The sequence below is a fragment of the Monodon monoceros genome, unplaced genomic scaffold (assembly GCF_005190385.1).
Source record: "Monodon monoceros isolate NGI ecotype Baffin Bay Population unplaced genomic scaffold, NGI_Narwhal_1 Super_Scaffold_18, whole genome shotgun sequence".
Classification (NCBI taxonomy): Eukaryota; Metazoa; Chordata; class Mammalia; order Artiodactyla; family Monodontidae; genus Monodon; species Monodon monoceros.
In genome coordinates this window covers 141876267-141899394 of record NW_021703774.1, presented here as the reverse complement: position 1 = coordinate 141899394, position 23128 = coordinate 141876267, and the positions used below count along the sequence as shown (strand labels likewise).

Sequence of the window (23128 nt, the reverse complement as noted above, 5' to 3'; positions counted from 1 at the left end):
AACCTTACTGCAACCTGTGCCGGGGCTATTTTTATTATCCCCATTATAGTGATGAGGCAAATGAGGCTGAGAGAGGCACGGGACTACTCGGGGGCAAAGCCAGGGCCAGGCCCCAGGACCCCTGACAACCAGCCCGTGACTTGGGCTGAGCCTGGAGAACCTTTGTTGGAGGATAAAGGGTAAGGGACTGCTCTAGTGAATACGGGTTAGCCAAGTAGGCAATTCGTGTTTTCAAGTTCCCCTGGGAGGGGGAGACTGCTTTCTCCCAGGTGTGCCCCTAGAGGCCCCTCCAGCAGCCTGTGCTGGGAACCCACTCTGGGGCCATCTCACTCTGGCCGAGACCCTGCTGTGTCCTGACTCCAGGGGGTCCTGTCCCTCCCCCTGGGCCCTCTGTCATCTGTGTTTTTCTTTCTCTCCACCCAAGCCTCTTCTGACTACTCTTTCATTCTCCTCTTCATCTCTCCCCAGCATGGTCTGTCTCTCCCTTTTGATCCCTCACTCCTTCTGGATCTTCTCTCCATCTTTCTGTACTATTTTCTTTCTTGTTCACCTATCTCCTCCTGCATTCCTCGGTCCCGTCCCCATTACCATCCTGCTCGGCCCCCTTTCCATGCTTCCCAAGTCTCAGGGAAGAGGAGGTAACGGGGGAGGGATCGTCTGGGAAGCCTGTGAGTCTCCAGTCTTTGTCTGGGGACTTGTGTCTTCAGGTTGGAAATTTTCATTTTTTGTGGCTGATCAGGGAGGAAGAAATGGAAAATACAAAGGGAGAAAGCACAGGATCTGTTTTGCAAGCCCAGAACTGACATAAGACAGGGTTTTATGAATATTTTCTGAAAATAATTTCTTTTTATGATGCCGTGTAACAGGGGCTGGCCCACTTGCCTGGCCTCCTGGCTGCAGCGAGCTGCAATTGGAGGCCCCCAACTCTCACGCCCCTCCCAGGACCATCCACCCAGGAATCATCCAGGCCAGCGTGTTTCCTCCACTGCGGCAGCCCTGGAAGGTAATGATGACGTGGAGGTGGGGGGCGTGGGGGCGGGGGAGGTCCTCGACGGCTCAGGGAGCCCTGGAGCTCCCGAAACTCTCAGCTCATGGGCTGGAAGGTCTAAGCTTGTGATTTCTGTCCACTTGCAACCCAGACATGGCCGGGACATTCTGGCTCCAACACCCTTTGTTAAGATGGTCCTGGACACCAGCTCTGTGGCTGGAGTCCAAGCCCTCCTAGAGTATGTGGACTCCCTGGGGCTCACATTCAGGTGGTCTTCTTGGCCTCCAGCTCCCTGTCGTTGACCTTGCCACTTCCGCTTCACCCCCTGTCAACTTGGCAGTTGAAAATCAGCCCCTTCCGTGCCCCCCCCATCCCCAGTCTTCACAAGCAACGGAGAATGTCCCGGGGGTCAGCAGAGAAGATGGAGTTAGGGTTCTCACTGCAGCCAGGAAATGACTACTACCTGCAGGTTCTCTCCCCACCCAGGAGGTGCAGTTCCCACCTCCCTTAGTTTCTCTATCTTCCCAGCTCCTCCCTTCCCTTCCTTCCTTCTCTTGATTCCTTCTTTCTCTTGCCCTCCCTTTCAGAAGCAAAATGACAAAATTCCTCCCCCTGGTCATACAGACGATCTTCCCTCCACCTCCTCTGACGTGGGAGAGGGTGGTGATTTTCCTTCCTACCTCAGGCGCCCAGGAGGCAGCCCTCCAAACGAAGAGGGAGGTTGCTCTTTCTCAAAGGAATTTTAGTGACTACAATTGACTCCACTTCCTTTCGTGCAAAGAAGGAGACAGGTCTGAGAGGGGCAGAGCTTGCCAGAGGCCACAGAGCCGGCAGGGGTCACAGGCCACAGCAGGGATCTTCACACTATTGATGTCAACCCTAAAGACCATCACGGTGGGGAGGGAAGCAGGAGGCTTCTTCTCTGGAGCCTCTTCCAGAGCTGGTGGGTGGGACAGAGGTCTGGGCCGGCTCCAGGACATGGAAGAGGCTCATCGCCTTGGGCCTCGGATGGTACCTAACCTTACCCACCTGGCCTGTGAAATGGGGATGCAGAGCCCTCCTTGCCCACCTCACAGGCTGCAGTCCACACATGACAGCGCAGCATGGTTGAGTACAGGTTAAGAGAATAGTCCTGGAGCTTAACCACTTGGGTTCCAATCCTGGCTCCAGCATTTACAAGCTGTGTGATTGTGTACTAGTCACTTAACCTCTCTGTGTCTCAGTTACTTCATCTGTAAAATAGAGTTAAGGAAGAATAGTTGTGAGAATAAAATAATTTAAGACATGACTGTGTAGAATGTTGTCTGATGCATAATAGATGCTCAACCAACGTTAGCTTCCAGCTGCGTCACCACCTTCACCTGGTGGGGATGGCACCCATGTGCAGTCCGCATTACTCTTTTTTTATTTTATTTTATTATTTTTATTTTTTAAAATTTATTTATTTAGTTTTGGCTGTGTTGGGTCTTTGTTTCTGTGCGAGGGCTTTCTCTAGTTGCGGCAGGTGGGGGCCTCTCTTCATCGCGGTGCGCAGGCCTCTCACTATCGCGGCCTCTCTTGTTGCGGAGCACAGGCTCCAGACGCGCAGGCTCAGTAGTTGTGGCTCATGGGCCTAGTTGCTCTGCGGCATGTGGGATCTGCCCAGACCAGGGCTTGAACCTGTGTCCCCTGCATTAGCAGGCAGATTCTCAACCACTGTGACACCAGTGAAGCCCCCGCATTACTCTTGTAGGAGCCAGCAAGGACTCATTAACCACGGCCAATGAATTGCCTCTGGTGAAGGCTCCAGGGTTTCAGAACTAGAGACCTTGCCCACTCCAAACCTCTCAGTAACCTGCCCCCCTTCCCCCACCAAGTCCCAGGGGCTATGTTTTCTTCCCCGGTGGACCCTGCAGCACGGACCCCTTGTGCAGATCCCAGCCAGCTAATACTTGAAATGTGATGTCTGATATGATATAAAAGCTCATCTATATTTTACCTGAAGTCTTCCCTCCCATTCTTCTTCCTTTCCTTCTTCATTGACTGTGCCTTTCTTCCACGAGCACCCACTAGATGTCAGATCCTGTGCTTTGACAATACAGAGATGACCAACAACGGTGCTGGCCCCTGGAAGCCAAGGCGAAGGACAGGCACACGAAGGTCATTTCCGTACAACCCAGGTACACAGCGGATGGGGTGCTGTGGTGACGGAGGGGAGGAGGGGCTAACTTGGCTTAAGGAGTAGGGGAAGCTTCGCGGAGCAGATACCACTGGAGCTGGGTCGCGCAGGATGTGTACGAGTGATGAGCGAGGGGTAGAGATGCAGAAAGACAAGGGGCGCTGGGGGAACAGTGTGTGCAAAGGCAGAAGATGGGGACAAGCAGGACGAGTTCAGGAAACACCGAGGCAACCAGCAACCCTGGAGTGTTGAAAACCAGGAGAAGAATGGGTAAGATGGGAATTTCGTGCTGGGGACATGGGCAGGGACCTGGTCTCAGAGCACCTGGTGTGACCTTGACCTTTGTCCTGGGAACAGTGAGGAGACATGGATGAGTTTTAAAAAGCCAGGGAGGTTCGTGGTCATTGCTGTGGTTTACAGAGCTCACTTTAGCTGCAGGGGAGAGAGTGGGCCGAAGGGACACAGCTGTAGGTGGCAGGGGAGGGTGAGGAGACCTGGAGCAGGGCGGAGAGAGGTGGAGGGATTAATGAAGCTGAATCAGTAGGTGTTGGTGGGTGAGGATTGAGAGAGAGAGGGGGCCCCGAGGGCGAAGCTAGGTTCTAGGTTGGTTGCTCAGGTGAACATGGCTGGAGAGGGCTCTCCAGACCCCACTTGGCATGGAGCCTCTTGAGCCACTGGACCCCTGCCCAAACTACCCTCCCAGGACCTGCCTGTGCTTTTGCGTGGAAAACGGGCCCATGCCAGTTCCTCTGCATCACCGCCTCAGGTCCTGGCCCTCCCAGTAAAGGCGATTTCCCACACGTTCCCCGGCAGTAGGAGGGGAGACATCGGCATGCAGAGACACCATCACGTTAAAGTCATCATGTCTTTTATTAATATATTATGCTACAAAAATATTTTTGGCAAAATAACATTAATAGCATCTTTCTTTGTCTTCTATTATATTCTTAAAGAACTCTTCATGAGAATTCACAGAGGTGAGGGGAAGAGGTGATTGAAAGGACAACAGCACGAATACCTTTCCAATACATTAAGATTTGAAGCTTCTGTCACACAGTGAGAGTCAGGCCAGGACGTCCTGCAGTCTCTTTGAGGCCCAGGAATGGGGCAGGGGCTCTGACTTCCCCTGCTCTGGCCTAGGACATCATTTGGCCAAGAATCAGTGGGGGCCCAATGGGGGCCCAAGATGTCTGAGAGCCCCGCTGGAAACTTCTTTGACTTGGGTCTTGTTGAAAGCCCACTTTCCTCGCAATGGGACTTGGGATGCAGGGGCCCTTTGAGGCGTGCTACTCTTTACCTCCCTTTCCTGCCACACGCTCCCTATCCCGTGGCGGCCCACGGGTCCTGGGAGGAAAGCCGAGCACTGGGCCTGGGGAGGGAGGGGCGGCACCTCACCTTAGTGGAGCCTCAAGACTGTGGAGCCCCAGTGCTCCCCCAGACCCCTAGAACAGTCCAAGCAGGAAACAAAGTCTCTGCTTGACAGATGAAGAGATAGAGGCTCAGAGAGGGGCAGGGACTTGCCCCAGGTCACTCAGCAAAGTGAAGGAGTATCTTGAATATATCTGGCAAGGAAGAGCCACGTCTGGAGACAGAGTAGGAAGAGCTGAGGGTGTGCTGATGCCCCTGGGAAAGGGCCAGGCAGGGCTCAGTCAGTTCTCATATCCCCCTTTTCTCTCCCCCAGGGTCGGGGGTGGGGGGCAGGGAGGGAAGGAGCTCTGGGCTGGGAATAGGGGCTTAGGTTCCGGTCCAGTCCTCCCCCACTGCCTAGAAGTCCCCCTGCCCCAGGGCAGCAGGTGAGCCTGCCAATTCTTGTCAGGCCCGGCTGTGCTGTTGAAGAAAGGGGGTGGGGGGGGGGGGAGGTGAGGCTGGACTGATTTCTGAAATGTACTGGTTTAGACAGCCAGGCTGGGTGATTTTTTTGGCTGCTTAGATGAATTTTGGGAAACATAATGTTCAAAGAACCTGAGCATTCAAGAGCCAGGAGGGACCCTACCCCACTCCCTTGCCAAGACTTCAACTCTCCTACCACATCTCCAGCCAGTGTGCCTACTGCCCCTGTTCATACACTGCTCCTGACGGGAAACTCAACACTTCTAGGGGCACCTGCCATCTTCCGACAGCTTTGCCTTTGCAAAGACTATTCCACTAGCAGAGTTAAGGTCTGCCTCTCTTCTTCCTTTCCTTCATTCCTTTCTTCCTCCGGTCCCTCTCTACACATCTCTTTATGTCTGACGAGGACACAAAGATGAATTCACGTGATCCTTGCCATTGAGGAGCTCACAGTATGATAGGAGAACAGAGGCATAGACGGTCTCAACGCAGAAGGCTTCCTGTAGGAGGTGCTATCTGAGCTGATCCTCAAAGTATGAGCAGTTAAGGGTAATAGAAGGGCGTTTCCAGGCCTAGGAAGCAGCATGTGTGAAACATCCTGTCTATTCTGGAAATGAAAAATATGCTTCAGTCTGTCCAGGCACAGAGTGGGAGAGATGAGAAGCGAGGCTGGCATGGTCAGCAGGGTCTGATTGTGGAGGGTGTAGAAAGCCAGGCTGAGGAACACGTCACCAGCCCCAGTTCTGTTCTCTACCACACAGGGTACCAGCAAAACTGCAGTTCCCAGGTAGAACCTCTCTTGTCCTTCGTGGCATTTTCCTATACTTTCCCTTTGGTGGAGGACCTTTCTTTGGGACCCCTTGTGATCATGGCCCCAGGATGGAGACTGGGCAGGTGGGACAAGGATCCTGAGTCCCTAGGCTAGCCCAAATCCAGCTGAGGCCAGGAATTGGGTGACACAGCATTTAGTGTGAGGAAAATCCGGTCATGGTGTTTCTGTGCAAAGGCAAACTTGCCAGTCGGCACAAGCTTCCATGCTTCATAGACTCTAGATCTTTGACTGTCAGAGCTGGGGGGCCCTCAGTGGCCCTCTGCAGCTCCCTGCAGCTTGACTTATACACCTGTACTGTCCCTGCCTTCACCGGGCTGCTGGTGCTCAGAACATCCCAGAGGGAGATTAGGAGACAGGGCCATTCTGAGCTGACCCAGAAAACCCCTTGGTCATTTAGTCAGCCATCCTGAGAGACGGAACCCAGGGCCACCACTAACATGCTGGCTCTCAGTCCCTGATCTTCTCTGCCTGCCTCAAGGTCAAATGTAAAAGTCTTAAGACATGGACACGATGCTCTCAGAGCAACAGGGGTATTTTATGAGGCGAGGCACACAGAATGTGCTGGAAAAAATGTCAGCAGTGGTGGATAGATCATCCAAAGCACATGAGTGGCTGTGGATGGGATGATGGTTCCCGGGCCCAGGAAGAGAGAATTCAAGGGCCCCAGCCATGCAGATTTTTGTACATGTGCCTCGGGTCTTCTGCAACATACGTCAGCAAGTTCAGTTCATTTCAAACCCTGGCCAGCGGGTGGTCCTCAGGGACCAGTGAACTTAGGCTACAGATGTCTGTCTAACTCACACTGGCTCTGGCTGTCCCATCAGCACATGTCTACCTGATCAATTGGCCCATCCATCAGCTACCCACGTGGCTTTCTTTAAACACTCGAGTGCTTGGTGGAGGGAGAGTTTGGGATCTCCCAACCTGCCCAGAGGAGGGATCTGGGGGCTTCTGCCTGTGATCACGGACCTGGACAGAATGACTTTGAAGGCTCCTTCTAAGAACCTAGGATTGGGCTGCTTGTTGCATCTTGATGAGTTCCTCTAGGCCAAGGAAGGTGGCTATATTTGGCCCCAACACAGCGCCTGGCACTGTGTGTGTTTGATAATCACACACTACATTAATTTACCTCTTTGGCCCCGTGCCTGGTACAGATCTGGGCATGCGGTCAGATGCGTGGACTGTTTACCAAATGCTTCATCTTTAATTAACCTCAAGCTCCATCTCAATACGTCTCATGCCACACTCTGCCCTGAACAGCGGGAAATCTGGCCTGTGTGTTTCTGATTCCTTTACATTTATCTCATCCAAATAGCACTCTGCACGATGTATTTGATGTCCAGCAGGCCTTCTGAGTCTGCTTTATAAGTCAGCTAAGCCCTTTCCTGCTCAGAAATAGGAAGTCACATTTCTGCCAAGGATAAACGGACTCCAGCCTTGGCTGGGGTCAAGTTCAGTTTACATTGTGGTACCCATGGGGCTGGCTGGACCCTCTGAAGCAGAGCTCAGGGCTCCTGCCAGATCTCAAGTTCAAACACATCCATCTGGGTCAGAGCTAAAAAGAATTCAGCTGCCTGCCAAGATGCCTGTGGGACTTCTGACTATCCAACGAGCTGCCCAGAATTCTACTGTTTCAGAAGGGAGACAGCTGCCAAGCTGGGCACAATGGCCCTGATTCTAATCAGACACTACCAGGCCTGCCAGGGAAGCCCATGGCGCAGTCATGCCGGGGAGCACTGAGCTGGGAGTCAGCAGACCTGTTCAGCTGTGCAGCCTTGGGGAAATGCCTCACCTCTCTGGGCCTTATTTTTACTCTCACTGTTATTATTTGTCAAACGAGGGGCCCTTTCTGCTCTTGGGTTCCAGGACTCTGTAATTGATGAGCTGCCAGCCCAGTGAGGGTTCAGGGCTGGGAGACAACCAACCTGCGTCCTGTGGCTTCTCAGCCACCACCTTGAGGACAGAGGAGCTGGTCAGTTTCTCTGAGTCTCCCTGGCCTGCTTGCCCCTCTTTGGCTGCTCTGCCTTACCAGGCCCATCACAGCTATCCTTCAGCCTCTCTGATTTGGCAAGAAAGCCTCTCATCGGCTTCAAGATAAGACAAGTTGGGACATGGGACACGTGGGAGAGCCTGTTGCCAGAGCCCGTTGGCTAGAGGGACCAACATGATTACTGTAGCCAAGTGGTCTCTTTGGTTGGAGTAAGAAGTGTGAGCTGGCCCATTTGGGTGAGACCTGCCTCCCTTGGAGATTCCCTGTGCAAAGAGACCACAACAGACTATGGTCTAGGAGACAAGCATTGCTTTTGAATCACACTGATCTAAGGCCACGTCCGGGCTGGGTGACGTTGAACAAGTCCCTTTATCTCTTATGGGGGTTCAGTTTCCTCACCTGTGAAACGGGGCCAATTATATCTCACAGAACTGGCGTGAGGATCTGTGATAAAGTGAATGTGCAAAATGCCTGCCACACTGCAGGCTCCGGACAAATGGCAGCTCTCATTACAAGTATCATTACTGTGGGATTCCTAGAGGCCTTGTCTCTGAAACTGCCCTTCAGTGCCCACTCCTGTCCTTCGGTTCAGCTCACCCCACTTGGCCGTGACTTCAACAGCCTCTCCTGTAAGCCAAGCTGGATTAGCGATACCAGAACAGGGAGGTCTGGACTCATGGCCCGGATCTCCCACTTGCTTTGTGACCTGGGGCAACAACCTTACTCTCTTTGGCGAGTTTAACCATCTGTCACGTGGGGCTGTGGGACCACTTCCTTCAGCACCAACATCCCTTCCCCCACCCAAGAGCTTTGGCTGGAACACATACCAAGAGGTCTGGAGGGCCAGTTCACAGACACTCAGGGTTTTCAAAATAGCAGCATTCTCTTTCGTAAAGTATCTTCCCAGCCCTAGGATGCATCCAGGGGAAGGAAGGACCGTTAGCGTTCACATCTCTGGCTCCCAAATCCAGCTTCACAAAAGCTAAGCCTGTCTGCCTGCCCCTCCCTCTGAGGTCCCTACAGTGGGAGAAGCCAAACCCGGATGCTGGAGGCTTCCGCTGATCCAGAAGCAAGCCAGTTCAAAGCCACGGTCCCCATGAGGTGGCAGACGTCCTGGCAACGTGGGTTCACCTCCTGGGTTGGCGATGGGGCTAGTTAAAGTGTTATTAACATTGGCCACATAAAAATAGTTTTATCAGTAGAATAAATACATTTTCCTTTTTTAATATGGACACATATTTTACAAAACAGCCCCATAGCACTATGGGAAATTAAGATCCTTCTACAAAAAAGAAGATGTAACTCGGGTACAATAAAGCTCTAGTGTTCTAACGGATCCCGTCTGGACTACCCATGAGGTGTCTGGCACCCCTGGAGGTGGTGGCAGGGGCTGTGGGTGTGGCCGCAGACCCTCCCATCGGTTTCTCTGGCTTCTTTCTCTGCACCCGGCAGGGAGGTGGGCGGCCGAGGTCAGGAGAGCCTGAGGGTGTGCAGCAGGAAGGGGGCTGTGATGCTGGCAGCGATGGCGGGGAGGAGGCCCAGGGTGGGCTGCGAGCGGCTGGGCGCTGAGCTGCTGGCCAGCCCTGGCTCTTCCTGCTGCTGGCGCGGGTCGGAGAGATGGAAGGGGGGCTTGGCTGTTCCGGAGCTCTGCGTGGTCTGGAAGGGCAGTGGTGGTGGCGAGGCGGTGGTGCTGGGGGGAGAAAAATACGTGGAACGTGGAACAGCCTCTTAGCAGCCTTGTCCTGGGCTGTGGTCTTAGGGTTCAGATCCAACTTTTTATTGAATCTGTTTTTTTCCGCATAAAATGGAGAAGGAAACAAAGGGCTCAGACAAGGAAAGTGAGCAGCCCAGAGCCACACAGTCGACCTCAAGGGTGACCACTCAAGAGTACTGGGTCCCAGGCAGAGAGAAGTGAAGTGTTTCAGAGAAGATCCATCTGGGGTCACGCTGCAGCAGGCAGCCCTCTCACCTCTGTATGCAGGTGCCCCTGACCTCCTGCTGCCCTCCCCTCCCCAGTCTGAAATAAACAGAAAACAAAACAAAACACACAAACAACCACCCCATCTCACCCTCATTATCACGGCTATCGTTTACTGAGAGCCCACTGGGAATCCGCACTTTATAAGAGGCATCTCTGGTCCTCAAAACAAACGTTCAATGCGTCGCACTACCCCCTTTCACCAGATGAGAAAATGGAGGCTCAGCGAGGCTCCCTGGGCCAGGTCACAGAGGGAGTGGGGCGGCGCCTCGGAGGGCAGGCGCCTCTGGGGGCAGGCGCCCTGGTGGCCTCACTCTGCCTAATCACAGGGAGTGTCAGTGAAGGTGGTCCCTCATGAACTTATAAAAATAGAAGCCAATTTGGAGGTCACGGGTGAGGTTCTTGGCTCAAGGAAGCCTACGTGAAAGAGAGGGAAGTACTGAGACAGAGAAATAAAAAGAGATGAAGTGCAGAAGGAATTGGCGGGTCAATGTCAGCACTTGGTGGCATCGGGAAGTCGAGGGGAGGGCAGGGGCCAGGACCAGGTTACTGGCTCAGGTCCTGGAGAGAGAGATAGGAAATGATGAACAAAGAGAGGGGCAGAGGGCAGGACAGGGACTGGGGAAGAGAGTTGACAATGACGGAGGCATAACAAAGAGAGACCAAGGGGGAGAAGGCTCTGGGATGAAGGAAAGGGCTGGGCCCCAGAAGTGATGGGCTCACACCTGCCCTGTGCAGCCCCGGGGGGCAGGAGGCAGAGGGAGATGCAGGGGGAGGACCCGACAAAGTCCATCACCCCAGAGGGTCAAAGATGGGAGGGGAAGGCCAGGGGCAGGGGGCACACAGAGGGGCCCCAACCCAGTGTGGAGCCCGGATGGCCTCCAGGAAGAGGTGACACTGCAGTCAGCTGTGAAGGCCGCGAGTCCAGCTTGCACGTGGCTGAGGGCACTCCCGGCGGCGTCTGTGCCCAGCATGTAGGACCCGTTAACATCTAATCCTCATGACAACACTACGAGGCAGGTAAGACTATTATCCCATTTTACTTGTGAAGAAACCAAGGCACAAAGAGGGTAAGTAACTTGCTCCAGGACACACGGCAGGGACAGGGTCTGAACCGGGCACCCAGTGGGTGCTCACCAGCAGTTGATGGCGGGGCAGGAAGCTTGCCCCTCCCTGGGCATCTGCAGAGTGGGCAGCCTCCTCCACGTGGGACACTGCAGTGCTTACCCTCCCTCCCTGATGGGCCGTTCACTCCCCAGGTCAGCTGGGATCCCCCCCCCCCCGGTCCCACACTGGCCACGTTTCCACATGCTGGGCATGAGGCCCTGACAACTGGCCATATCACCACGGTGAGCTCTGTAATCACCACCACTGCAGCCCAGCCCCACCTCTGTCCCGGCCGGACCCTCTCACACAGCCTGGTTCAGCCTCGGGGGGTGGTGGGCAGGGCAGCCCGGGGGTCACAAGCACATCCCTGCCTGCACGGGGTCTGGGACACCTGCTCTGGCATCCGTGTCTGTGTGCCCTCAGAAAAGGAGAGGCTTGTCACTCCCTGCCCTGTCCCTCCCCCTCTCCTCTAGTCCTGGTCATGCTGTGGCCACAGGAACCCACACATCCTTGTGTGAGGTCCTTCTCACCCTGGACTCTATAGTTGTGATGTGTGTGTTCCTCTGTCTATAGAAATTCCCATAGAACTAATCAGGAGAGGAGGGAGCAAATGCTTGTCACACACCATGGGTGGCGGGAAGGTGTTCCTGAACAGAGGTTGTGTGGGAAGCACCGGAAGGGAGGGGGCAGACCAGGCAGCTTCGAACGCCCCTTATGACTCCCCCAAATCCGGCCCGTTGTACCTCCCACCCCACGCCGGCCTTCAGAGCACCCGAGACCTCTCACATGGCCTGCTGCGGGCTGACCTCACCTTTCTGGGCTCTCCCAGCACACACCACCATCCCCAGTCACACCTAATGTCCTGCTGCCATTTTCTGACTCACCTTTGAAGGCCTGATTCAACAGTCTCCTCACCTGGAGGCCTCTTTGATTTGTCCTCCTGCCCCTAAGGCCACCTGGGAGAGTTGAGGCTCCCATGAAGCCTTGCGCATTTCTCACTGGTCACACTGTGTCATTGACACCTATTTATGCGCACGAGGTTTGAATGGGTTTCATATGTAAGGTGCAGAACATTGCCACGCGCACCGGAAGTGCTGTATGGTGTTGGCTATTTTTAGCACTATTATTATGTGTGTGTCCTTGTCTCTCTCACTAAAAGCATCCTCCATTTATGGAGCACTTCCTGTGTGCCGGCAGACACTGTGCTTGATGCTATACACGTGTCATCTTATCATTATTCCCATTTTCAAGATGGGGAAACTGAGCCTGAAGACGTGCACCAGGCTGTCTGCCTCCCCGGCCCCAGCTGGGCTGTGGTGCCATCCCTAACTGCGCAGACGGAGAGCACGGGAGTGGAGCATGGTTCTTCCTGCCGAGACCTCGCACACCCGTGGGTGGAGGCTTGCCAGGGTCAGAGAGGAGGCCCCCAGTGGCCTCAGTCCCTGGAGGGTATTGTGCCCACGCCCAGCAGGATCACTACCACAGTCCCTTCCCTCCCCTTCTTTTCTAATGAAGGGTTCCTCCCAGCTGCTGCCCCCATCTTTCCAGCCCGAGCAGCTGGGAGGCCAGGAAGGCTGGCCTCAGGAGAGAAGGCTGAGCTGCCACTTGGGGTGCCCAGAGAGGGGCCCAGCAGCCCCCGCCGTCAGAAGAAGGACCAAGTAGGAATCATGAAAACCATGTCTCACAAGGTGCCCAAAGGCATTTGCTTTCACACTTTGAAAACCAAAGATGCAAACTCCCCCTTGGAGCCTGAGTGGGGGAATTATTGCTTGGAAGGCGTCCCAGGAAAATGGGGTGAGGTTAGTGGGGTGTGGACAGAAAGCCCCTCCAAATGCCCCCACCTCTTGGACCCACTCTGCTCACAAAGCCCAGTCCAGATCCCAGCCCCACCCCCCCAGGCCCTCGCTGGGGAACAGCGTCTCATGGCAAAGTGGCCTCGAAGCCAAACCAAACACTCTGAGTGTTCCCAGGCTCCGCAGACGGCTGGCACCAAGGGCCGAGTGCGCTCGGAGCCGACAGGGCCCCTTGTGTGGGAAGGGCCCCTCTGCCTGGGTGGAAGGCAGAAGCCCGATGTCCCCGTTTGTTGCGTGACTTTGGGCAGGTCCTGCCCTCTAGGCCTCAGTTTCCCCGTGTGTACAACGAAGGAACAGCATCAGACCCTCGGACTTTAAAACGTTTTCTAGCAGCAGAAGCCAGAAGTGAGATCTTAGGCAGAAGCCTAGGTATAAAGCACAGGAAAGCAGGGCTAGTGCCTGAGATGTGTCAGCTGGCTGCCCCAAGGCTCATCTGTAGGGCTTCCTGGAGTAGGGCCCCAATCCTGCACTAGGGGGTCTCTAAGAGCCATCAGGGCTGGGGCTGGGGAGTCCTGGAGCTGTGGCTTTCTTGCGATACAAAGGTGGTGGGCTGCTCAGTGGATTCCGAGGAGACAAAGTGGAGATGGAGCTGGGGGCACGAGGGCCTGGCTGATGGGTGGCCCTGCTGGCCGGGGTGGAGCTCGCGATATGACCCAGCTGGAACTGTCTGGGCAGACCGGTCAGACGCAGGCAGAGATCTAAAGGGACCGGCTTGCCCACAGCTCCCTGTCCTGGTATCTAAGGCCCACGCCAGCCTCCAGGCCTTTGGCCACATGGTCTTCTCTGCTGGGAATGCCTTCACTCTCCCCTCACTGGGTCACTTCGACTCTCAGGGCCCTCAGCCCTCCATCCCCCGCTGGCTGGATTCCTCGCCAGGCAGAGGCAGAGTGGCCGTGACTCCAGGGCTCTTTCGGCTGCACCACAGCAGGGAGCCGTCCCTGTCCAGCCATGACCCACGACTCTTCCTGCTCTATCCCCACCAGCACTGGACACGGGCTGGGCACCCGGCATGTAGCCAACTCGCTTCTGTTTAATGATGTGCTCACCCAGGGGCTCATTTAAGCCTAATATGCACTGAAGGCCCAGGAGTCGCTTCCTGCTGGGAGATGGGGCGTGTGGCATCCTAGACCAGACTCTGAGAGTCAGCCACCAACACTGGGGACAGCTGTTACTGAGTGTCACCGGTGGTCTGAGGCCAGCTCACCGCTTTACAAGCACCATCTTTTTATTCTAAGCCTCCGAGCGAGTACGAGGAGGGGCTGGGGATTCTGCCTGAATTCCTCTGTGCTTTTATCCACTGAGTGACCCTGTTCCCCATTTCTCCTGGGGGCATCGACCTCTAATCAGACGAGGTCCTGGCCTCATGCAGAGATGCTGAGCACCCTGTATGGTACCAGGAGAAAGCCTGGCTGTGCTGGGGGAAAGGTGAGCTGGAGAAACTCAGGGCAGGATGGTAGGTCAGCGGGAGGCGGGCAGAGCCCTCCCAGGGGCCCAGGGGGAGGGGAAACGGTTCTCTTCCCCTCTGCGGGGGCTCGGGCCATCTGCTCAAACCTCTGGAGAAACCAAGGCCCAGGAGGACAAGGACCCCCTGTGCACGTGCGTCCTGCACCCCCGTCCCTGCATGGTGGCACCTACAGGGCTCTGCAGCCACCACATACAGACGCCCACCTCTGCACCTGGCTTCCGGCCATGCCCGGAGCCCGGGAAACGCTCTCTTCCCTGCACCTGCCCCCTCATGACTGTCCTTCCCGATGGCCCAGTGCTCTGCTCCCTTGTTTATCCAACCCACTGGGGGACTGGGGGAACAACAGAGCTGGCATGACCCCCAGAGGCCAGTCAAGGCCCTAGCTGTGCAAAAGTACAAACCAAGGATTGTCACAGATCCGACTGATTGGGGCAGTGCCCTGCACACAGCGTGGCAATGGTCTCCTCCCTGGCGTGCCCCCTGGCCACAGCCCTGCTGCCTGCTCCTGGCTCTCAGATGCGGGGGTTCCCTGAGACCATTCTGCCGCTGCTACACAGCCATCTGCGGACACATGCCGGGCCCCTTTCACAGGTCCCCATAAATCATCCTGCCACGGGCTGCTGCTTCTCTAAACTTCCTTCGATGTGTTTACATCTGGAGTAATGAGGGGCGAGGCAAGGCCAGCCTGCTCCAGGTGGCACTTCGGCCCTCTCCCCACTCGCTCCCCCTCTTCTCTCACTCATGCATGCAGTCGACAAACCCTCAGCGAGGCCTCCGGTGACCCAGAGAAGTCCACCCCAGCTCTGGTCCCCAGGGCCTCCCGGCCTAGAAACACAAGCAAGCGACTGCCATCTGTGGACCTGTGCCAGGACAGGGGCACCCACGGGATACCCACGGTCGGCGGGGGGAGGCTATGGGATGCAGGGGAGAGGGGCACAGGGAACACGCTGTGGGGAGGATGGGGAGAAGGGAGGAGACGCTTGCCAGGCGAGGGCAGCAGGGGCGTCTGTGTGGTGCTGGACGAATGTGACCCCCAGCATCAGACAGCCCTGATTCTGTAGGTTCTGACTCCATACCTGACTTGCTGCAAGGTCTTGGGCAAGTTACCTGACCTCGCTGAGCCTCAGTTTCCTCCTTGGTCAAGCGAAGCCTACTTCCTGGACTCTTGACAGGGCTGGGGGATGTGAGGGATGTCAGTGGCTGGCACAGCAGGAGCTCAGCAAGTGTCCACTCACATCCACCCCCCCGCAGAGAGAGAAGCAAGGACAAAGGTGGGGGTGGGCCGTGCATGGTCCACTGCAGGGCAGCACACAGCTTGGCCAGGACGGGGCCCAGGTATCCCACAGGAGGAGGGCCAGCAGGTGAGGCGGGAAGGAGGCAAAGGCTCTGCATCCAGGCTGAGCAGCAGGAAGTTTACCTGGTGGGGCGGGGCGAGGGAAAGCACTGGGAATCTCAGGCTGAGGAGGGTAATGTGCTGGGACACGGCTAGGAGCCAGAGACCCGTTAGGGCCCCGCCGTAAGATCACAGGTGGAAGATGAGCTGGGAGAGGGGATGGAGAGCAGGGGATGCATCCGGTGGGATTTAGGGGGAAGCAAATGAGAAAACTCTGAACGGAATTAAAGCTCCAAGGAAAACAATATTGTCAGAAGGGCTACAGATGGGCCCCAGGTCTCCCTCCAGAGAGCTCTCCTCTGCTCCCTCTCGGAGAACCGGAAACTTGGGATTGCTAGGAGGATGGGTGGGCTGAGACCCAGGAGTGACGGAAGCTGTGCCCTGCACCTGGGCCCCTCTGGGACCTCAGGGCCGGCTTCCCTGCGACGCAGAGAAACTTTCAACAAATAGGCTGCCTGTTGGTGGAAATTTCCTTCTCCAGCCCAACCAGATGGAAGAAAGTTATCCAGCCACAATTTACCTGTTGGGACTGAAAAGGGGTTCCTCTTGCCAAAGAAAAGCTGTTTTCTTCTCCTGAAACTAGGTTCTGTGTTTCAGAGAGACGTGTTGTGAAAAGGAAACCGTGTGGAGTCATTTGCCGAAATTTACCTTTCAGACGTGGTTAGGGGTTGGGGGTCCGTGGCTGGAGCTGGCAGCCCAGCCTCCTGTCACCCTGTGGGCTGGGCCCACTGCTGGCCGGGTCTGGTTGCCCGGTGGGTTGATCGGGGCCCTGGGGGAACGGTCTGATTGCAGTTCTTTATGGGCCGCCAGTGCCTCCCTGGCAGCCTGCGAGCCTCCCCAGGACTGAGAAGTGGCTCTTGGTAACTCTGTGCCCTCACTCCCGGTGGGAAAGAAGCAGCCCGTGCCGGGCACACGAGCCAACTGTGTCGAGGCCAGTATAGCTACAGCGGTGCCTCCATCTTGGGCAGGCTGGGCCGGTGGGGCCTCTGCAGAAGCACGTCTCCCGGGAACCCAAGTTAGGCGCTTTGAAGCCAACACAGGCCCAAAGGAGGAATGGACTCTTACTTTACTTGCTGGAAGTCTTTTTAAGACAGCGCACACCCTGCAGTTTAAGACAGTGGGTTGGACTCTGTCAACTTTTTGTCTATGACTCAGAGACCTGGCTGAGGGAAGGTCATGAAGGGGGTTCCTGTACGACCCTGGACAAGCCCCCATCCCGGGCCTTGGTTCACCGTCTATAAATGCAGAGCTGGGTCCGCGTTTCCCCAAGCTGCTCAGAAGGCTCCAGTGCGCATTCAGCACGTGGCTTCCCCAGCTCCTGTGCCACACATTCCAATACACGGGGTCTGTGGTGGGGCCTGGGGTATTATTTAACAAGTACCCGAGGTGATTCTTTCTGGGGATGCTGAGCAAAATCCCAGATGATGATTTTTAGGGTTCACGTGGAGACTCTTGAGTCTCCGAAGGCCCAGTGCTGGATCACAATGTCCAGGGCAGGGCTACTGCAGTGGGCAGGACTCTGTCCTTCCCTGACAGTCACTCCCTGGGTGCTCTGGTGATGCTGTTCACCAGATGTGGAGATTTCTGCCCAAAAGTGGAATCAAGGGAGACCGCTCTGTGCTGAGCCCGCAGGTGGAGGTTGGAAGACGGCATCTGGGTTACAGCAGGAGCTTTGGTGACAGACAGGCCAAGGGAGTGGTGCAGGCAGACACACAGGCAGAGGACAGACAGGTATCAGTACGGTAGGACGATTTCTGCACCAGCCCATCTCCAACAAGGTTTTATCACAAACCCCCCAGCCCCTCCCAGGACAGAGCCCACGCCATCACCCGCCATGTCTCTCCTGCACGCGGGATACCTCTTGCAGCCTCCCTGCCAGCGGGTCGGCTGCTCAGGCCGTCCAGGCCCAGAGAGCTCACAGCTTTCTGGTTTGGCTGTCCTGCTTTCACCTTCTGGCCCATGGGACAAACGGGGTCTGCTTCGCACCCATCACGCATCCGAGAAAGCTAAGGGCGAAGCAGACTTTTGTCCACTGCACCTGAAGGAAGCTTCTATTCCTTCACCTTCAAATGGAGAAAACTGAAAGGTCAGGTGTAAGCGTGCTCTACAAACCCCGAAGCATGAACAGAAGGATCCTCTGTGAACAGGGACAAGCCAGTTTCCGATCAAGTACCCACCTGCCACGCTTCCTTAGAGCCGGGCACGCGGACAACAGAGTGTGTCCGGCCCTGGGTGGGTCTCAGGTAGGCTGACCAGAGAGAGGCCCAGCTCCCGGTAGACCTGCCCCTCCCAGCTCACCTGTCCTCGATGCGGACCCAGAGGTCATTGAACTGCCGTGGCCGCTGGGGTTTGTTCTGTCTCTTGTGCCATTTCTTCTGTCTCCCGAACTCCTCCAGCTGGCTGAGGCTGTCGGGTAGCAGGAGGTGCGGGGACAGGGCTGGGTCCTCCTCCTCAGGCGGGGCAGTGGGGGCTGCCGAGGGGACCGCAGGGATGGCAGCAGCTGGGGTCGCCTGGGCGGGGCTCGCCGAGGTCCCCTCGGGTGGAGGTGCCGGGCTCCGGGCAACAGGGCTGGAAAGGGGCAACCGCACGTGAGGCACGCGTGTTGGGGGCGTGTCATTCAGGTGCGACAGGGCACGCAATTCAGTGGGAAAGTTGTCACGGCAGGAGAAGATGCCAGGGTGCCCGGCTGAGGGTCACCCAGGAAAAGCATCTCCTGGTGTTGCGAGATAGAGCTTTGGTTCGTCCTTTCATTTATTGATTCAGTAGATATTTATGGAGCATCTACCTGGCACCAGGAACTTTTTAGGTAATGGGTATTAATAGCGAACAAAATAGACAAAGCCCCCGTCCTCTTAGCACTTACATTCCGAAGCGGGAGACAGAGAGTAAGATGGGCCGGATGTCAGATGGTGATAACTGCTGAGGAGAAAAATAAAGCAGGGGCAGGAGGGAGAGCGTGGGCCGTGGGGGGAGGGGGCGTTGTTGGCAGGGAGGACAGTCTGGTCCCTGTTGGTGACATGTGAGCCCAGACTAGCAGGAGTGAGAGGGTGAGCCCTGGGCAGGTTTCTGGGAGCATATCTGATCTTGGTCAGGGCCTCGTTCATTCAACAAGCTCTGGCTGAGGGACTTGAGGCGAGTTACCCAACTTCCCTGTGTTGTGCCTCAGTCTCCTGCTCTGGAAAATGGGGATATTACAGCTGGTACTTCCTAGCGGCATCACGATGATTTTGTGAGTTAACACAGGCAAAGCACTCAGAACGGTGGCTGGCAAATAGCAGCTGAAACATTTCAGTAATTAACTGGCTTAAATATGATATATTAACATTATTGCTGTGCCATTCGTCCAAGCATCCACTCATGCATTCAACGCTGGCCTCCTGAGCAGCTTTCCAGGGGAGGCAGGACTGTGTTGAGCACGTAGAACTCAAGGTGGAGGCAGACGGACACGGGTTCACATCCTGGCTCTGCACCTTCCAGGCTATGTGACTAAGGGCAGGGACACAAGTGTCCAAGAAGCAGCTGGCTATAAACGGAGTTAATACTACTCACTTCATAGGGTTGTCATGAGGATGAAGGAGACGAGGTCTTAACATAGTGCCCGGCACAGAACCGTCCTCTCTTTAATGTCACCCTCGAGCAAACAGAGCTGTCTGCAGCAGGCACTGACATGCGATTAAGTGTGTGGCGTGGACTCCACATGCCATACGGCGGTGCGCAGGCACCCCTCAGCCTGGGAACACCCTCTGCTCCTCTCCCTTTTATTCTTCCCTCTCTGTGGTCCAAACGGAATTCCTTCTGGGGACATCTGACCCTGGGGGAAGTTGGTCCTGGTCCCGAGAATTGTAAAGGCAAGCCGGCGCCCAAGGGAGGCTGTCCCCCAACTCCGCTCCCGCGTGCACGATGTCCTTGAAGGACAGAAGGCCATCAGCTCAGCCTGTCCTCCTCCAGCCCTCACGGCAACCCCAGATTCCCAGGGTCCAGGAGACGCCGCAGCTGCTGGGGAGATAATTCAAAACAGGCAGACAAAAAGACGGGTCCAGGAAGCACCTGTGGCTGATGACGGCTTTTATTGTTGGGGCCTCCTCGGCAACCCCACCCCCCTCACCCCACCCACAGGACTTCAGCCTGCACTCAGAGACTCAGGCTGAGAGCGGGGCCTGCGGGGAGTGGGGGGATACCTGTTCTAATGCCTGGGCTCTGAGATGAATAGGAGCGGAGGCAGCCCCGCCGGCCTGCCCGCCCCCCGCGCTGTCCAGACCCACACAATGAGCTTTGAGGTGGAGGTCCTTGGGGCTGTGAGGAGGAGCTTGAGGAAGGCCTTGTCCCCGAGGCTACCTTGGGTCCCTCATCCCTCCAACTGACGCCTACCCTTGGCCCAGTACAAACTGATCTGTGCTGGGCTCCGGTGGTCAGGAAGGGCGCTCAGGTTAGGCTGACTCAGATGAGAAGAGGGAGGAGTCCGAGGTGAGAGCGTTTAAGTTCCTCCAGAAGTGCCATAGAGACGGGGGAGGGCATCAGCCTGGAGCTGGGAGACCAGAGGCTCAAGGCCCCAGGCCTCATCTTTGCAGAGTGAATAGCAAGGCTGCAATCATTCCTGAGCACTCCCACCCCTGAGCCTCGCCCCCAGCCCCTGAGGCAGTACAGGTTGTGGTGAGGACCTTAGGAAGGCCCTAGAGCTAGACTGCCATTAACATGAGCTGTGTGTCCTTCTGCAAGTGGCTTTGCCTCCCTGGGCCTCAGGTTCCTCAATTTTAAGGTGGGGCTACTCATAGTTCCTGCCTCACAGGGTTGTTGTGAGGATTTAATGAGTTGAAAGCGCTTAGAGCCCAACACAGAGTGAACAGTCAATAAACATTAGCTAGGATTATTCAAGCTTCTTTTGGACGCTGGGTTTTATAACGTCATGGACAGGGGCCGAAATCCCACTCCGGCCATCCCTGTGAGGACGGTTCCTGCACAGGTTGGTGCACAAGTTGCATGGAAGCCCTGGGTTTCAGGATCCTGTTGTTGTCTTCTAGGGCTGCCCAGCACGTGCCGACACCTCTCCGTGCCCGGCCTGGTGCTGGCACTGTGGACCATGGGTGAACCCAGCTGGCCTCTGCCCTCAGGCATCTTCCAGCCTGAGGGGGGCAGAAAACCCACACAGGAAGCGAGGATGGCCGCTGTACGCAGTATATGTCTCTTTGGGCGGGGCGAGTGTGCCCTGGCAGGGAAGTCAGGCGAGGGAATTGCTGCCAAGAGGCAGCAGTGAGGAGGTGTGGTCAGAGGAAGGTGAGGACCAGGTGTGGGCAGGGCTGGGACACAGGGAAGAGGCCTAGCCAGGGCTCGTCCTAAACGTGGCTCCATCTCGATTCAGGGCCTGGGCATCCACCAGGTCCTCTAGGCAGCAACCCGGGAGTCCTACAGAGTCCTTGCGCCCCACCGATCGCCAGTCTCTAAATCCTGAACATCTCTCAAAACTTAACGCTCCTCCCATTCCCACCTTCACTGCTTTCCCACTGCCCTGACCTCCTGCCACTACTGCACACCAAGCTCCTTCCTGGTCTCCCCACCTCCAGCCTAGCCCCCACTCTTGGGTGCCTGGCGAAGGCCAGTCGCTAGGAGGCCCCATCTCACCAGAGGCTCCTTCAAGACTCTGCCCCGCAGGCCTGAGCGGGAAGGCGGGGTGCAGCCTGCCATACAGCACGTGGTCAGCAGGGCCCGTGGACCAGCATCAGTGGGCCAGCAAGTCCCACGACCCCAGATGTCCCAGCTGCTTACCTGTGGATGGTCTGTCCTGCAGGCGTGTGCTCCACCTCCAGCCCTGCCTGCCGAAGGACGTCGATGACTGTGTTGTTCCCCAGAAAGTGACCTGGAACACAAGAGACAAAGTGGGCTCAGCCACATAGCAGGTCATCAGCAACTGGGGACAGCCTCAGGCCAACGACCTACACCAAAGTCAAGGGCAGGCCTCCCTGAAAGGCAGTATGGAGTAGCTGGAAAATGGGCTGGTGCCACCCTGCCTGGGTCCAAATCCTGGCTCTGCTGCTCATTGGTTGTACCACCCTGTGCCTCAGTTTCCCCATCTGTAAAGTGGGAATGTCTGTATTAGCAGTCTCTAGGGCTGTTGTGAGGACTCCGGGAACAGTGGCTGGCATGCAGCAACGGCTCACAGTGTTTATTTACTGTTGCATCACTGTGCCCCACACCATCAAACTGACCCCGGCCCTGGACTGTCCAGGCAGGGACAACCTCCAGTAGTCAGACAAGGTCCAGCTCTGAGGTCTATGGCTCATCCTTGTCAGTTCCACCAGCAACTTGAGGCTCCCTGCCTTAGCATGGGAATGGGGTTCTGTGTGGGCATGTCTATCTCCTCACCAGGCTCCATGGGGCAGAGACCGCATGGCTACTGCCCCACACGTGCTCAGTATGTGTTGGCTGGATCTAAGACTTCGAAGATTCATTTGTTCACCATCTATCCAACATTTATGGATCACACACTTGACCCAGGCCCTGGGGCGGGCCCTGAGGACACAATGAGGTGTAAGATTCTGGGGAAGGAGTAATAGAACCCTGTGTGGGGCGCGGAGGGGGCTGGTCTCCATCTCACTCTCCACCCCTAACCATTCATTCAACAGACGTTTATGGTGCATTTGCTCTGTGGCCAGCCCTGGGCTAGACACTGAGAATATAGAAATGAATCATTTGGTCCACAGCCCCAGATGAGACCAGGCACGCCCTCTGGCTGGACGCAGGCTCGAGGTCTGAGAACACGGTGGAGGCTCTCCCAGGCTCCGGTTAGGGGAGGCCAGTCGCTGTTGGGAGTCAGCCCCGGACAAGCCCCTCCTCCTCGCTGGGCCTGTCTCCCCACTCATTCAATGCAGGCAAAGTGGTGGTGGCCCCTGCGCCCTCCCAGCCCGTGTCCTTCCCCCGAAGCCCCACTTCCACAGGCAGTTCACTCCCCTCCTGCTCACCATTCACCCCAGAACCTGGGGGGAATTCCTGCACTATTATTCTAATTGCCTGTGACGGGTGGTGACAGGTGGGAAGCTGGAAGGTCAGCATGTTGACAACCCCAGGGTGGTGGACGAGCTTTTGGGGAGTGGAGAGGCTCCGGCGCAGAGGCAGTGAGGCTGGGAGTGCACAGTGGCTGGAACAGGGGGGTGAACCCCACAGCCCACTGCCGCCCAGCCCTGCACACCTCTGGGCTGGTTTCAAGACTCCCCAACAAGTCCCCCACCCAACAGTCTCTCTCTCGGTGAATTGTCACAGTCCCTGAAATCCCACCTCTGGATCACTGCAAAAAAAAAATCACAGGTCTGGGAATGGGAGACTTGGACTAGAACCCACCACACTCGCTCTGAGACCTTGGGCAAACCCACCAAGAGCCTGTATGCTCTTGGTGTCTCTGTGTACAGGGAGGGATTGGGCTGCACCATGGGCTCCCCTCGCTCTCACATTCATGGGGAAGGCATTAGCTTGACTCCAGAGACCCTTATGAAATTGTACTCTCCCTCCCTCCCTCCTCCTCTCCCTCCCTCCCTCCTCCTCTCCC

The 23128-nt window shown here is 56.3% G+C and overlaps 1 protein-coding gene across 1 annotated transcript in view; it reads right to left on the bottom strand.

Annotated features, from left to right (window-relative positions):
- Positions 1–5061: 5061 nt before the first annotated feature.
- TRABD2B (TraB domain containing 2B) overlaps positions 5062–23128 on the bottom strand; it is a 218104-nt gene continuing 200037 nt past the window's right edge. Inside the window, exons 5-7 of the mRNA XM_029230297.1 lie at positions 21355–21445; positions 17893–18162; positions 5062–9488 (exon numbers count right to left, since the gene is read on the bottom strand). Of these exons, the coding sequence (XP_029086130.1) occupies positions 9269–9488; positions 17893–18162; positions 21355–21445 (581 nt within the window). The 3' untranslated portion in view covers positions 5062–9268. The remainder of the gene's footprint in view (positions 9489–17892; positions 18163–21354; positions 21446–23128) is intronic.